Source organism: Miniopterus natalensis, chromosome 4, assembly GCF_054644295.1.
Source record: "Miniopterus natalensis isolate mMinNat1 chromosome 4, mMinNat1.hap1, whole genome shotgun sequence".
Classification (NCBI taxonomy): Eukaryota; Metazoa; Chordata; class Mammalia; order Chiroptera; family Miniopteridae; genus Miniopterus; species Miniopterus natalensis.
The window spans coordinates 68,920,740-68,935,934 of NC_142084.1; the positions used below are offsets into that span (position 1 = coordinate 68,920,740).

Sequence of the window (15,195 nt, forward strand, 5' to 3'; positions counted from 1 at the left end):
AGACCGAGATGCGGGGTGGGGCGGGGAAAATGGGGGCCTGATTGGGGGCGGTCAAGGGTAGGGGCGACAGCGCGCGTCCCCTTCCCCTCCCCCTCCCTGCCTTCTCAGCGCGGGGTCAAGCGCGCCCTAGGGCCACTGGGGTGGCAGCGGTTCGAGGGTTCCCGCGGCGCCCAGCAAGCGCAGCAGCCCGGCCCGCGAGCAGCGAGTTCCCGGTAAGTGCGGTCCCGAGAGCGGAGCGCGCCTCGGAGGCGTGGAGATGGGGGCTGGGCGCCGGGGACGTCTGGGTCCCGCGCCCAATGGCTGGAGGGCGGCCGAGCGCCGCCCGTCCGCCCCGCCCGCCCACTCTCCCCTCCCCCGGGCGCTCCCCTCCCCCCGCCCCCGCCCGCCGCTTTCCCCCGCCCCCGCCCCGGCGCCAACTCCGCGGCGCCTCCTTAAAAAGCGCGCGGGAGTTGTAAGGGGGGGGGTCGGAGCAAGCGGGAGTGAGCTAGAGCTCAGGGTAAAGGGGGCGGGCGGGGGGCCTGGGCTCCACCTTAAAAGCAGGCGCGTGGGGGTGGGAGGGAGGAAGGCGGGCGGCGGGGTGGAGGGAGGGAGGGAGGGAGGGAAAGAAGGGGGGCCGGAGTGTCCCGGGCGCTGGGCGCAGGGCGCGCGTGCGGCGGCGGCGGCGGCAGCGGGGAGGGGCCGGCCGTGCCGCGCTCCCCACCTCCCTTCTCGCATCCCCGGCCCCGCGCGCGCCCAGCAGAAGCGGGTCTGTGTGTGCGTGCGTGCGAGTGAGTGAGTGTGTGCATATTTTTTTTTTCCTCTTTTCTTTCTCTCACTGTTTTCTCTCTCCCTCTCTCTCTTTTTTTTTTTTTTTTTTTTTTTGCAAAGAAACAGCAGCGCCGCCGCCGCTCCGCCGAGGCGCTGCGCCCCCCGGGGGGGGGAAGGAGGAGGAGGCGGGCAGCGGCGGAGGGAGGGGAGCCGGGGAGGGGGGCGCCGCGCTGGGAGGGAGGCAGCGCGCACGGTGCAGCCGGGCCGGGCGGGAGGCATGGCGGGGCCCCCGGCCCTACCCCCGCCAGAGACGGCGGCGGCCGCCACTACAGCGGCCGCTGCCTCGTCGTCCGCTGCTTCTCCGCACTACCAAGAGTGGATCCTGGACACCATCGACTCGCTGCGCTCGCGCAAGGCGCGGCCGGACCTGGAGCGCATCTGCCGGATGGTGCGGCGGCGGCACGGCCCGGAGCCGGAGCGCACGCGCGCCGAGCTCGAGAAACTGATCCAGCAGCGCGCCGTTCTCCGGGTCAGCTACAAGGGGAGCATCTCGTACCGCAACGCGGCGCGCGTCCAGCCGCCCCGGCGCGGAGCCACCCCGCCGGCCCCGCCGCGCGCCCCCCGCGGGGGCCCCGCCGCCGCGCCGCCGCCCACGCCCGCCCCGCCGCCACCGCCCGCGCCCGTCGCCGCCGCCGCCCCCCCGGCCCGGGCGCCCCGCGCGGCCGCCGCCGCTACAGCGCCCCCCTCCCCCGGCCCCGCGCAGCCGGGCCCCCGCGCGCAGCGGGCCGCGCCCCTGGCCGCGCCGCTGCCCGCGCCCGCCGCTCCTCTGGCAGTGGCGCCGCCGACCGGCCCGCGTCGCGCACCCCCGCCCGCCGTCGCCGCCCGGGAGCCGCCACTGCCGCCACCGCCACAGCCGCCGGCGCCGCCACAGCAGCAGCCGCCGCCACAGCAGCCGCCGGAGGGGGGCGCGGCGCGGGCCAGCGGCCCTGCGAGGTCCGTGAGCCTGCGGGAAGTCGAGCGCTACTTCGGGGGTAGCGGAGGTGCCAGCGGCCGCGTGACCCGTGGTCGCGTGCAAGGGCTGCTGGAGGAGGAGGCGGCAGCGCGAGGCCGCCTAGAGCGCACCCGTCTCGGAGCGCTCGCGCTGCCCCGCGGGGACAGGCCTGGACGGGCACCGCCGGCTGCCAGCGCCCGTGCGTCTCGAAGCAAGGTGAGCGCGTCGGGTAGGGAGGGCGCCGCGCGGTGGGCAGGTGCGGGCGAAGTTGGTGGCGGGGGTGGGGGGGGGTTACGAGTTCCGGGAGCAGCTTGGGCTTTGCGAGTCTTCCCTGCGGGCTCAGCGTGTAGCGACCTTGGTAAGTGACTTAATCTTTCCGAGCCTCAGTTTCCTCCGGTGTAAAATGAGACTTAACAGCAGTAGCGACCTCTTGGGGTTGAGCGAGTTTAGTAAGATTTGACTACTGCGAGCTTTATTAACACATAGCTTGGCACGGAGCGAATATATAAAAGTTAGTTCGTGTTGATACTAAAGGTGGCCCTTAGGTATACCGCTGGGTCCTGGATCCCAGGGCCAGAACAGCTGCTAACCTTGCATGCCTCTCTCCTTGGCACCAGAGAGGTGGGGAAGAGCGACTGCTTGAGAAGGAAGAGGAGGAAGAGGAGGAAGATGAAGGTGATGAAGACAATGTGTCTGAAGGCTCCGAGGTACCAGAGGGTGACCGTCCTGCAGGTGCCCAGCACCATCAGCTTAATGGCGAGAGGGGCCCTCAGAGTGCCAAGGAGAGGGTCAAGGAGTGGACACCCTGTGGACCCCACCAGGGCCAGGATGAAGGGCGAGGGCCAGCGCCAGGCAGTGGCACCCGCCAGGTGTTCTCCATGGCAGCCTTGAATAAGGAAGGGGGATCAGGTAAGGACCCCTCTGGGTGGGGGAGGGTGCCTAGTGGGGAGGAACCAAGCCCTAAGACAAAGCCACAGGCAGATGCCTTTTCTTTCCCAGCCTCTGCTGCCACTGGGCCAGACTCCCCGTCCCCCGTGCCTTTGCCCCCAGGAAAACCAGCCCTGCCTGGGGCCGATGGAACCCCCTTTGGTTGTCCGTAAGTTGGGGTGTTTGAGACAAGAGGGTGGTGCTGAGGTGTGTGTAACAACCAGAGTAACATCACTACTCACTGGTTCCCTCTTCTCTAACAGTTCTGGGCGCAAAGAGAAGCCAGCTGACCCTGTGGAATGGACAGTGATGGACGTGGTAGAATATTTCACAGAGGCTGGCTTCCCCGAGCAGGCAACAGCTTTCCAAGAACAGGTGAGTCCCCAACCCTTGGCTTCTCCCCTCTACCCCAGGGCCTCAGTTGGTCTGCTGTGACCCTGCTCTCTGTGTCTCTCTCTGTCCCACCCAGGAAATAGATGGCAAGTCTCTCCTGCTCATGCAGCGGACAGATGTGCTAACTGGCCTGTCCATCCGTCTTGGCCCAGCCCTGAAAATCTATGAGCACCACATCAAGGTGCTCCAGCAAGGCCACTTTGAGGATGATGACCCTGATGGCTTTCTAGGCTGAGCACCCAGCCTCACTCCTGCCCCAACCCATTCCATCCCCATCTCACCCAAGTCCCCTGGAGTCCAGGAGCTGGACCAGGGACACTCTCAGCCCTCATAACAGATTCCAATGAGGGACACCCTTCCCTACTCATCTCTTCCCTATGTCTCCCCAATACACACATCTGGCCTCCAGCACATCCCAAACTTCCTGATGGAGGAGTGTGGTGTGGATAGGGCCTGCTCATTTCACCCCAGGAGGCCAAACCGCCCCCCTTCGTCCCCAACCTAGGACATTTTGGGGGGGAAAAGAAAGAAATGGGGTCTTCCCATCTCCCCTAGATCTTTAGTTCAGCCAGATGTTTCCTATATAAATGATTTGTTCTGCCTGTTTATTTTGGTGGGTGGCCTTTCTTCCCTCCCCCACCAACCAGGCCCCTCCTTGGTCTGCCCCCAGCCTCCATCCCCTGAAAACAGATGGGGTGAGATCAGTGGGCCTTCCCTACGCTTCCCCTTTCCATTGGTTGTCGCTCCAGCTAGCTGTATTGCTTTTTAATATTGCACCGAAGGTTTTTTAAATAAAGTTTTAAAAAAAAAAAAAGAAAAGAAAAAAAAGGCCAGGAGTCCCATTCTATCAATGGAGTGGGGGAGGGGCATTGAACCACACCAGCCTCCTGGGAGAGTGGGTTAGCACTGAATTGTTCTTGGAGGGAGACAGGTAGTGAATTGGGGTTTCCTCACAGCCAGCTATAATTGTGACTGCTGCAGGAGGGTGTGAATATTTGTTTAGTTCTATCTCTCCATGTCCAGAACTGCCTAAGCACAATAGGTGCTTAAATGTTTGTTGAGTGACTGGCAGTTAAATGGGCTTTACATTTTCTTGGTTGGTCTCTCCATAGCGCCATGAAGCAGAGCATGTAAAAACCCACTTTACAGACAGGCAACTTGCTCCCTGCAGCAAAGATACTAGCTCAGAGTCATGCAGGGTGGATTCCAACACCTGTGAGCACTTTACCCAGAATTTAAGTATAATGAATGTATTTGGCTTCATATGTATATATCTGACAGCCTTGCATGCTACAAAAAATTGTTGGAAGCAGGGGTCTGTTCTGGGTCCATGATAGGATCTCCAAGCTACAAGGCTCTCTCTCCATAAAAGGAACAAAGGGTTGGGTTATCAGATGAGATCATGGGATGGGAAAATTTTTCCAAATAGATAATTTTTTTAGTAGTAGCAACAGCTACTACATCACAAGCTCCTATTAGGTTCTAATGCAGTTTCTCTGAACTCCATTAGTTTTTAAAATACAGATTCCAGCCCCGGATTCAGAGGTTCTGCGGGTGGGCCAGGTGTCTACTTTTATATTCCTGCGCCTTAGGGTTTGCACGCGGTGCAGAGACCCCTCCTCCCTAGGAAACTGCCTCCAAGAGAAAGGCGGGGCCCGACCGCACACCTAGGACATGGCCGCGCCAGTGCCGGCCCAGGTTGCCCCACCACCACCTCCGTTGGATTGCGGGAGCGCGCGCCCGTCCTGCGTGTTGAAATTCAAACGAGGTGAACTCCGCGCGGTGCGGCGGAGCGGTCGAGCAGGGGAGAGGTGGACTGGGCTGCGCTCCCAGCCTAGGCAAATCAGAGAATCCCGGGGCGGGGTCGAACCCGTGGCCAACTGGAGCAATAGAGACTTAAAGGGCTCAGATCCCTTCCTCCAGCCCCACAATGGCAACCGAACAGTGGTTCACGGGGCCGCTCACCTCGGGCACTGGGGAAACGCTGCCCCCGGACGACTTGGAACCTGGGGCACAGCCCTGCAGAGACCCCTCGTGGTCGACGCCCCCTGGCCGACCTGGGGACCCAGCCCAAGCGGAACCGGAGGATGTCCGGGGGCAACTGCCCGAGGCCTCCCCTTCTACGCCTTCCCCGGAGCCTCTGGTCCCGGGACCCACACCTCCTTGCCTACCCTTGGATACCTTGTTCAGCCCCATCACTGAACAGCTCCGCTACCTACTCAAGAAGGCGGATGATTTCCAAAGCTACTTGCTTTACAGGTGATGGCTGGACAGGGACCCAGCATCCCGGTGGATAAGGAGACAAAAGAGGGTGACTGGATAGGCAGGTGGAACATACCACAGTCTAAAACTTAAAAGCATTAGGAGCTAGAGACAATGAATGAAGCTAGCTGATTAGGAATCCAATATGGAAGCGGGATGAGGGCTGTGTACCATTTGGGGTTAGGGAGTACCTGCTATTATGTGCGCACATTTGCCAAATCTCTAGGACTTTTTTCGGTTTTTAACTGATGGCTTAGGTTTTGGACCCTGGGCAGGCTAAACAAAACCTACCTGAGCCAGATTTGGCCTGCTGGCTACCAATTTGAGACCAAAAGGAGAATGTGGTTCCCAGCCGAAGGAAAAAAGGACTGATCCTGGGAGGCTATTTAAATCCTAGGTTTCTGCGCTCCACTCTACAGAGAATTTGGAGTCAAAAGTCAGTCATGGGACTCAGGTGTCAGCATTTTAACAAGTGTTTCAAATAGTTATAATGCAGCTTGCCCTGGAAGATGTTCTGACAAAGGCCTGTCACTGGAGGGGGGGGATGTAATTGAGGTCCGGACTAGAGATCCATACCAGGGATAAAAGTCAGGGGTGAGTAGAATGGGAAAAAGGGGAGGTAAAGGATCCCAGGCAAAGGCCCTCTTCTCCCTTCAGCAGGGACCGAGTTCAGAAGGAACAGTTGGCAAAGGCCATGCCCACCTTCTTAAAGATGTGTGAGCCCTACTTCCTGTACCTGGAGGCGGCTGCACGAAGTGTGCCCCCCATCTATGGAGCCCTGCAGGAGCTGGTTCGAAAGGGGGTGTGTGGGGCCAATTTCCTAGACCCCATGCCCCTTTCTTCATACCTCAGGCCTGGGGGAGGGGGAGGGGTGCTCCTGGTAGGCCAGCTAATCTTATGATACCCCCTCTTCCATGCAGCTGTTGGAGATCTCCCAACAGCTTACCTTGCGCCTGGAACAGCTGGTGCTCATGTATGCCTCATTTGGGTTTGTAGAACTGGAAGAGACAGACCCTCTAAGGTAAAAGGGTAGGAGATTGGGATTGGTAAGGGGTAGAAGAGCCTGGGGCATAGCCAGCCTCCTTCCCCATTCTCCCATCTCCTGCCAGCATCTCCTGTTTCTTCTGCGGGAGATTCTCCATCAATTCTTCCCACGAGGTGTCCATCTTCAGATACTGTGCCCCTGCTGCCTACACTACCAGCCGCTTCCCCCGGTACCTCTATAAGAAGATGCGCTGGAACCTGGAAACTACCCCAGACTCCAGGAGCCAGGGGCAGGATTCCCATGTGGATTAGTGAGTCCCCTTACCAGAATCAAAGTCCCCACCCAGGCTCTATGGAGAATAACAATATGGGCCTCTGAACCACCACCACCACCAGCAAAGTGTGAAAAGCCAAACAGGAAACCAAGGACCTTTGAAAGGCCATCCTTACCTTTTAAAATATTCATCCACCAATCAAAAGAAAAGTCCTCATCTTAAAAGTAGTCTGCAGGTAGAAGAGGCCTCAGTATTTAGTCACATCCCTGTTTGAGAACTTGAAGGCAACTTCTGATAAGTTTCTACCTCACCTCCAAAATTAAAGCCCTCAACAGAAGAAGCTAGGAAACTGCTCACCCTTAATTGCTGCCTCTTCCCCTCCCAGCTACTTCCTGTGCTATCGAGATACATGGGAAGACACAGGCAAGAGTTCGGCCAATTCTTGCCCCCAGATTCAGAAGCTGTGGTCAATCGGCAGATGGGTGCCCCTAGGACCAGCAGAGGATGACCTTTATTCCTGGTAGGAGCTAGGGCCCTGGCAAAGTGGGCGTAGGCTCTGGAGGGAGGGGCAGAACCCCACCAAAGACCATCTCCCTCCCCCAACATTGTTTCCCTTGGTAATAACGGCAGCATTTTATTGTGCCCTGAAAACTGCTTTATGTAAAACCCATTGAGGACTATACTACTAGCCCATTTTTACAAAGAAGGAAACATGCTCAGAGACGTTAAGTTACCTGCCCAAGGGCACACAGCAGCTAGATGAGTGATTGGCCAGGTTAGGGATAAGTAGTTCAGCCTCCCAGAAACTAGTTCCCTCTAGGTTTCTCATCAACAAGGAAATCACTCTCCCCCAGGGTTTCCCCCCCCCCCCCAGCTGTAACAAGGCCTCGTTCAGCCACAGCCTCTCATCAGAGGGGAGAGGCTCCCGAGAAGCAGGGGGCGCTCACGTCCAGCCCTGTCTGTCCTCTGCCCCCAGGATTCTGTGCCCACAGCCGTCTGGAGACTACCAGCAGCTGCTGACCATCGGCTTCGAGGAGCCGTCTCACACACTAGCCACCGACCTACTGGTGCAAATCCTCACGGGCCAGGCAGGCCCAGCCCGGCCCCCGAGCGCGGCCGGCCCCACGGCGTGGGCCGCGCAGGGGTCTTGAACGTGAGAGAGGGTGGGAGCTGGAGTTTGACAGTTCCAAACTCTAGGAGAGGGGGCAGGGAGGGGCTCACTCGTTCTCCAAGGGGGCCTGGCCTCACCTTCTACGGGGCCAGGCCGAGCTGGTCCGTCCGCACCGGGTCTGGCCCGGCCGCGGGGCCCTGCGTGCTGATACACCAGTTTTGTGTTAAATAAAAGAAAGAAAAGAGGTCACAGACTCTCAGTCCACTCGGAGCGCCGCGCCCCACCTCTTGGGGCGACCAAGCCCCGCCCACTCGCGAGGTCTTCTGGGAAATGTGGTTTTTGTAAGAAAACCGTGTTTCGTGGACCGGTGGACGTGAGATCTGGGCATGTGCAAAGGCGCACACGAAGCAAAAAGGGAAGTAGCTGCGCTGTGAACAAACCCAGAGAACCGCAAGTTTCGGGTAGCCGAGGGATTCAGCGCCCGTTGGGGGCTGTGTGTGTGTGTGTGTGAGTGTGTGTGAGTGTGAGTGAGAGAGAGAAACAGAGAGAGAGTGTGTGAAGGGACCTCCCCCAGAGTCACGCCCATTCGCATGTTTTGACCCGGAAGTGATTTCTTTGTACCATAAAAGACTGTATTTCTGGATGTACCCCAGGATGAGGGCCCTTGATTCGTTTCCTAAAAGCCGAGGTCAGATCTTTTTCTAGCTTTTGGGTCCCAGACCGGGCAGGTCGCTATGCCCTGTGGCGTGTCCTGGGAGCAGGTGGGGTGGGAGAGCCGCAAAGAACTGCAACCTTGGATCTCCAAAGCCTCACCCCAGCCTTGGACTGGAGGGGAAACTCGGGTTGAGACAGTTGAACTCAACCTGTTCAAAGCTACGGCGATCAAGTAGCGGAGCCTGGACCTGAGGTGGGTCCTTCTGATCGCAACTGGTTCCTTTCGAGGTGAGGGGTGTCCTTCCTGGCCTTGTGTCACTCAGTTGCACGTTACACCCTTTAAACTAAGGAATGCCTTTTATTCCCTGCATTTTCAGGGTCGGAGGAGAGACCTAGAGTCCTGCTTTTATGCTCTGAGCAAAGCACTTGGTTACCTAATAGTCCCTGGCACATTGTATTATCATAAGCCCCAATTTGCAGATGACACAAACAGATGTGAAAGGTTAAATGAATCAGGATTGGACACCAAAACCTGTTTTGGGGGGAATGGGGCTTTTGGTGACAATTTCTGATTGCATCAAGGACTTTTTAGTCCACAGCCCAGATCCCAGTGAATTTAAAGGGGTTCTGAAGCTCCCTAATACTAATTTGAGGTAGCTCCTGTGAGATCTCTCAGCTGTAAAACTATAGACTAGCCTTGTTCAATAGAAATATAAAGTGTGAGTCATATGTAATTTCAAATTTTGTAGTAGCCACATTTTTTAAAAAAGGTCAGAGTAATTTTAGTGATATTTTTATTTAACTCAGGATCTCCAAAATATTATTTCAACATATAATCAATGTAAGAAATTAATGAGATATCCCCCCCCCCTTTTATTGGTACTAAGCCTTTGAAATCTAAGCCTTTGGTATTTTACACTTACAGTAATATCAATTCTGACTAGCCACACACAGCTTTAGACTATCTCCCATAAGACAAATCCACAGGTGACTTAAGGCTAAAGGTTTCCAGTGGGTGATAGCATTACTGGGAGAGGAAGGAAACAGGCTTGTTTTCCAGGTCCTGTTCCTGGAGAACTGTCTACACCTATGATTCTCCAACTTTAGCATCCCTGAGAATCACATGGAGGTTTTGATCAAGTCTGGGATAGGGCCCAAGAATGTGCATTTTTTGTTTGTTTTTAATTTTTTGTTGATGTGAAATTAGAATCTCATTGAGTGTCCTGTATTTTTTTAATAAATGTTTTTATTGATTTGAGAGAGAAAGGGAGGATAGAGATAGAAACATCGATGAGAGAGAGACATCAATTGGCTGCGACCTGCATTCCCCCTACTGGGGATTGAGCCATATACCCGGGCATGTGCCCTGACAGGGAATTGAATCGAACGCGGGACATCTTGGCTGGGCAAGAATGTGCATTTTTATTTTTAATCCTCACCCGAGGATATTTTTTCATTGCTTTTCAGAGAGAGTGGAAGGGCACGGGGGAGAGAGAAACATTGATGTGAGAGAGACACATCAATTGGTTGCCTTGACCGAAGCCGGGGATCGAGCTTGCAACTGAGGTACGTGCCCTTGACCGGAATCGAACCCAGGACCCTTCAGTCTGAGGGCTGACGCTCTAACCACAGAGCCAAACTGGCTAGGGCATGAATGTGTGTTTTTAACAAGTTCCCAAGCAATTCTGGTGCTGCTGGTCCAAGCAGCACACTTTGAGAACTGCTAGCCAACTTCGAGAGCCATCTACATCATGGCTCTCAAACTTGGTTCCACGTTGGAAGCACCTGGGAAGCTTTACTGATGCCAAGGCCTCCCTCAGATTCTGATTTGCTTGGCACAAGGGTGCTTCCGGTGATTTTAACTTGCAGGAAAGTTCAAGAAACCAGGTCTATACTTAAGCCACCCTGTCAATTCTTTACATGCTTAGTTCTTAGCTGCCCTGCTGGGAATTAAGAACTGGCTCTGGGTGTTTCCATTTCCACCTTGGTAGTGCTGACTTCCCTACTTTTCTCTCCAGACCTCCCAGAGTCACCATCAAGCATGTGGTCAGATGGTGGACTGAGCTGCTTTTGGGGTGACTGAGCAAGTATTCTTGCATCCTTCATTAGCCATTTGTTGTCCCTATGCAGGTTCCAGCCTGTTGCTAGACCCAGGGTATACAGAGTTGGACAAATCCAGGAATTTAAACAATGATTCTAAAATGTTTCCTGGGTCTCAACCATTTCTGGGTCTCACTGCACCTCTAAGAAACTGGTACACTAAAACCACAGAATATAACTGCAGAGATACAATTTTACAACTTGGGATATTCCAGAACTTCTTGAAGTCCATTCAAGGGGGCCTTGAACCCCTTGTCTTGGGACAGAGAGAATTAAGGAGAGTCTGCCAATTGATAACCATAAGCCTTATTGCAAACAGGTGTTGCTTGCTGCCTTCTCTGGCACTCCTCCCCCAATTTAAAAAGTTTCTAATTAGTCACTATTATTTGCAGTATATTTCTCTTTTAAAGGCTGGGTTTCTGTTGCTTTTGGAAAGCAGAAGCTCTGCACCACTTAACTCACTCGTTGGTGGCACTGCTGTTATGGAGGAACACTTACAGCCCGTTGAACCGAGGCATTTGTTTTTGAGCACCTCTCATCTTTCTCCTTAATATTTGCCTGGGGCCGCAAGCATGTGAGGTTTGCAATCACTGGACAGATTATAAATGGCCTTGTGTGCCCCGCTAAGGAGTTTGTACCCTCTTTTTTTCTTTTGTAGCTATTGTTTACATCCCAAGGCAGGAACAACCTCTTATCAATTCTGTCTAGCCAGCACCTAGCGCGGGGCAAGCCTCTGGCACCAATAAATGTTGATGAAGTCTGGAAAAGAGGGCGTGAGGTCATTGATCCGAGCGCTGCAGTTTGCACCAGTGCCGCCAGGGGGCATTAGGACCCGGGCAGGGACGGGGGAGACCAGCGGCCCAGGAACTGGGCTTTAAGGAGACGTTCCGCATTCCGCACACTCCGCGCCCCCGGCGGCTTTCCCTCCGCTCGCTGCGCTCCCGCCACACCCCAGACCAGGAGGGCCCAAAATAAAATACCCTGCACTGCTCAGAAAAAACGGACTTTATTGGGGAGTGGGGAAGCTGAGGCGGTGAGGGAAAGGCTAGCTCGGTTTGCAATTAGGTGGAGAAGAGCTGGACTATTTCAATGGCTGGGTTGTTGTAGTGGTATTTCCCAATAACAGTTTTATAGCAGAAACTGATCAATTTCACAAAATCAAGTTCAAGGATGGGCTGGCAGATTTCATCTTTCCCGGCGCAGACGGCTGGCCCCTCTCCAGGACTTCTGCTTATCCAGAGGGCACTCCTCGGCTCCTCTTGTCCATGTCCTCTGACGGTCATGTTACTTTCGGCCGGGATCCCAACCCACTCCAACCTCAAGGCTTTCGCTCTTCCTGGGAAGAGGGACACCCAGGCTTAGGGTGGGGCAATTTGGGCCCCAGGACCACCCCCTCCACATCACCCCTGAGCAGCGCCCGGGTCTTTGTATCCTAGCCTAGGGCGACTTCCCAAGGGGCGCGGGGATGCACTTTCCCTGGTTCAGCGTCTTGGCGCCGCAGGGTCGTGGGGGATAGGGGAGAGAGAGTGATAAGCGTCTGAGGCAAGAGGGAAAAAGGGGAACCCACCTGCTCCAGGCCGTTCTCCGAAGCCTTTCTGCGGGGAGGCCAGATCACCGCCAGTTTTCCGTCGCCCCTGATCGCTATGAGGAAAGGGGCACTCAACCAGGGTCGTTGCTCCTCTCACCAGCTGGAGGCGGCCAGGACAAGGGAGACAGGCCGCACCCCTTAAACACACACAGGCGCTTACCCCCCACTGTCCCCTGGAAACCTCCATTCTGAGGGAGGAGGGAAGCAAACCCAGAGTGGGGACGTAGGAACCTGAAGGACGTACCAGGAGTGGCAGAACCCAGGCAGGGTTCCCTGGGACCCAACAAAGAGAAAGACATATGGAATCCTCCTCCCTTCCCCCACCACGAACCTAGGTGAGGTGTATCTAGGAGGAGTAGGGAGTGAAGCGCAGAGAGTGGGTAGCCCAGAAAGCCTGAACGGAAACTTGAGAGGGGGTCCCAGGTATTTGGGAACCAGGGGAAAACCCCCAGAGGGCCAGAAGAGGGGCCACTGGAGTTGGGCAGTCGGCGAGGGCGGCTGGAGCCCCGGGGAGCCTCGGTGTCCGGGCGCAGGTGGCTTACCCATTAGACTAGGCGAGGGCTCCTTGATCTCGGCGGTGCCATAGACGCTAAGCCTCTGGCGCTGCAGCTCTCGCTCCCGCTCCTGCGCCTCGCGCACCTCCTGCTCCAGCAGCGACGGCGCGATGGGCGGCGGGGCGCGGGCCAGCACCGGGCACCGGCCCTGCAAGGCCAAATGCGGCCGGCTTCCGGGCTCCGGCAGCCGCTGCGGGCCCGCGCCGCCCTCCGCTGCGGGTGAGGAGCCGCACCCACCCGCGGCCTCGAAAAAGCGCTTGAGCTCGCCCAGCGGCTGCAGAGGCGGCCGGGTGCGCGGTTCCGGGGTCGCGGGGCACGCCAGCGCCGCCTGCCGGTGAGCCTCCCGCTCGATGTCTCGCTGCATCTGCGCGCCAGCCCGCTCGCGCTCCAAGGCACGCGGGAGCGCGGGGCCCGGGCCTGGCAGGCTGAGCACCGGCCGCAAGCGCAACTCCACAAGTTCGCGGCCCGCGCGGCCTGGGCTGAGACCTCGGCTCCGGCGCAGGCTCTCCTCGCGTTCGCAGCTGCGGCGGATTTCACGCTCAATGGGCGTCTCCATGAGCGGATATTCTGGGGGCTGTTAGGGCGCGGTAGAAAACGCTGCTGGGGGGCTTCCGAGTCTGACCCGGAGGAGGAGGTCTCCGGACCCTGAGGGGAACACTGCCCCGGGATCCCGGCACTTCACGCTTCGGATGGCTCGGAGTCGTCGCAGCCTGGCCCAGGAGTCTCAAAGCTCCCAAGTGCGCACGGCCCGGGGAGCTCTGCGTCCTGACCCGCTGAGTGCTCGAGCACTTAGCTATCTTGGTCTCCGCGTCCTGCTCTGCAGAGGGCACGGGGGCCTCGCAGCCTGGCCTGGGGACCTCGGTGACCTGCCCTGAGATAGGCCGAGGGACTTCGCTGTCTGACCCCCGGGGGCTCTGGGCCCCGCTTTTCGGGCGACTCCAGGGCTCCAATCTCCGGCCTGGGGGCCTTGGTGTCGAGAACTGAAAGCAGCTCCGAAGCCTGAGTTTCCAGTGCCAGAGTTTTGATGCCCACAGCTGGGACACAATGCCCTGCCCGGCACCTGTGGCTGCAGTCGCCTCCCGCGGGTTCCAGGGCGTCGCCCACACCGGCCGTTTCTCTGACCCGCCTCTGGCCTCCAAGAACAGCCCCCGGGGCAGGGCCGGGCACCGCCCCCTGCACCTGCCGGGAGGACTGGGGCCCCGCCCTGGCCCCGCCCTCGGGGCCAGAGCGCCTTGGCTGGGCACCGGATTTTGTCCATAGGCGCGTTTCAGGTCAGCTCAGGGCACCTGACTTCCCTAGGCTCGGTCCACTACCCGGAGGGGGCGGCAGTTTGGGTGCTGTTTCACATACTGGGCGCCACCCTGGCACCTTTCCATCCCCAAGTTCCTGGTATTGCCTGGAGGCGTGGCCCCAGCCAGGAGCCGCTCTGAGCCTTTGAGCCAGTAGCCCTCTGGTAGGGTATCCCCCAAGACATCATTCTGGGGCCTTGCCAGCCCAGCCCAGCTGGTGCCAGAAAGCAAAAACGGCCCTAGTCTCTGGGCTGTCCATCCACTTTCCACCCCTGCGGCGCACAGCACAGGCTGGAGGGGGCGCCAGGAGCATGGGCGACAAGTTCCTGGGTTAGGGAGGCTCCCAGCAGTGGCCGCTGGCGCCAAGCCCAGAGGCCTCTTCCCTTCACCCTCTCCCAGAAAAGTCTTCGAAGCCTCCTCCGACAAGTGCATTCCCAGATTGAAGGAAGAGAGAGGGACAGACACAGTGCATCTAGGATTCAGCAGAGTGATTGTGTTTGAAAGGCAGTCACCTTGGGCTCAGGCAGCTGGGAAGGCCCAGAGAGAGATCCAGGCTTGCAGAAGGGAGTAACAGCTCCTTGAAGCTGGGGCCAGATCCAGGGACATTGTCTACCCTTTCCCCCAGGCTCTTTCCAAATCTACTCTCCTATCCTGACTATTCTAGGGTGACCAGGAAGAAAGCTGTAATTATCTAGAGAAACTGGTGGGGCTACACAGCCTCAGGAACCCCCAATAATCCAACTCTGACCATTTCTTCCCCCAACTCTCTGCCTTCCCTGGTGACTCCCCTTTCCACCCTCTCATTCAGCTCTCTCCTGGGTCACAATCTCAACCTGTTGCTCTCCTCCCTCTGACCATGACCTCCTTCCTCCCTCTGACCCCACTGGCCTAATTGGAATTGGGCCCACCTAGGTTCCATCCCACTCATAACCTGAGCAAGGTACCAGCCTTCTTCAAGGCTCAGTTTTCTTGGGAGGTGATGAAGATTAAAGCTATACTTCTGGAAAGAGCTGTCTCTATAGTGGCCTCTCCATTTTATCACCTCTGACCCTCCTCCAGCCATGCTAATCCTGTTCTTGGTCCCACCATCCCACTGAGCTTTCTCCATTCAAGGACACTGATGACCTCCATTTGTCAAACTCAGCCACTAGCTCCCCTCTGACTTCCTCTCCTTTAGCTTGGTCTCCAGGGACACCACCCTCTCCTGGTTTTCCTCCTACCTCCAGAGCACCCCTTTTCAGACTTCTGTTCACCTGCATCAACAGGCTTCCTTCCCCTCTGGCTTCCATTGGGGTTGGCTAGTGGGGGAGAGGAGAGTGA

General features: G+C 57.3%; 3 protein-coding genes across 4 annotated transcripts; 2 read left to right on the top strand and 1 right to left on the bottom strand.

Moving 5' to 3' along the window:
• The first annotated feature begins 988 nt into the window (after nt 1-988).
• On the top strand, nt 989-3,901 carry SAMD1 (sterile alpha motif domain containing 1). The gene is made up of 5 exons (XM_087816028.1): nt 989-1,954; nt 2,356-2,647; nt 2,738-2,834; nt 2,929-3,040; nt 3,135-3,901. The coding sequence occupies exons 1-5, from the start codon at nt 1,025-1,027 to the stop codon at nt 3,291-3,293; spliced, it is 1,590 nt and encodes a 529-aa protein (XP_087672154.1). The 5' UTR covers nt 989-1,024; the 3' UTR covers nt 3,294-3,901.
• A 1,054-nt stretch (nt 3,902-4,955) lies between these two features.
• C4H19orf67 (chromosome 4 C19orf67 homolog) lies at nt 4,956-7,730 on the top strand. Its single transcript, XM_016222203.2, has 6 exons — nt 4,956-5,317; nt 5,978-6,122; nt 6,241-6,341; nt 6,430-6,615; nt 6,965-7,099; nt 7,556-7,730. Exons 1-6 carry the CDS (start codon nt 4,989-4,991, stop codon nt 7,728-7,730), a joined length of 1,071 nt encoding a protein of 356 aa, XP_016077689.2. The 5' UTR covers nt 4,956-4,988.
• Nucleotides 7,731-11,148: 3,418 nt separating this feature from the next.
• MISP3 (MISP family member 3) lies at nt 11,149-13,142 on the bottom strand. 2 transcript variants are annotated; one of them, XM_087816029.1, is made up of 3 exons: nt 12,575-13,142; nt 12,017-12,085; nt 11,149-11,207 (listed from the first exon to the last, which is right to left on the bottom strand). In XM_087816029.1, the coding sequence occupies exons 1-3, from the start codon at nt 13,140-13,142 to the stop codon at nt 11,149-11,151; spliced, it is 696 nt and encodes a 231-aa protein (XP_087672155.1). The 2 variants fall into 2 exon arrangements, with proteins under 2 accessions (XP_087672155.1, XP_087672156.1); XM_087816030.1 differs by lacking the exon at nt 11,149-11,207 and adding an exon at nt 11,507-11,780 and having other exon boundaries at nt 12,012-12,085.
• Nucleotides 13,143-15,195: the final 2,053 nt, after the last annotated feature.

Coding starts and splice junctions, on each gene's coding strand:
- SAMD1 (XM_087816028.1), top strand. CDS start 1,025: ATGGCGGGGCCCCCGGCCCTACCCCCGCCAGAGACGGCGGCGGCCGCC. Junction 2,648..2,737: donor GAATAAGGAAGGGGGATCAG/GTAAGGACCCCT, acceptor TTTCTTTCCCAG/CCTCTGCTGCCACTGGGCCA. Junction 3,041..3,134: donor CAACAGCTTTCCAAGAACAG/GTGAGTCCCCAA, acceptor TGTCCCACCCAG/GAAATAGATGGCAAGTCTCT.
- C4H19orf67 (XM_016222203.2), top strand. CDS start 4,989: ATGGCAACCGAACAGTGGTTCACGGGGCCGCTCACCTCGGGCACTGGG. Junction 6,123..6,240: donor AGGAGCTGGTTCGAAAGGGG/GTGTGTGGGGCC, acceptor TCTTCCATGCAG/CTGTTGGAGATCTCCCAACA. Junction 6,616..6,964: donor CAGGATTCCCATGTGGATTA/GTGAGTCCCCTT, acceptor TTCCCCTCCCAG/CTACTTCCTGTGCTATCGAG.
- MISP3 (XM_087816029.1), bottom strand. CDS start 13,142: ATGGAGACGCCCATTGAGCGTGAAATCCGCCGCAGCTGCGAACGCGAG. Junction 12,086..12,574: donor GCCCTCGCCTAGTCTAATGG/GTAAGCCACCTG, acceptor CTTTCCTCATAG/CGATCAGGGGCGACGGAAAA. Junction 11,208..12,016: donor GGCTTCGGAGAACGGCCTGG/AGCAGGTGGGTT, acceptor ACGCCCTCTTTT/CCAGACTTCATCAACATTTA.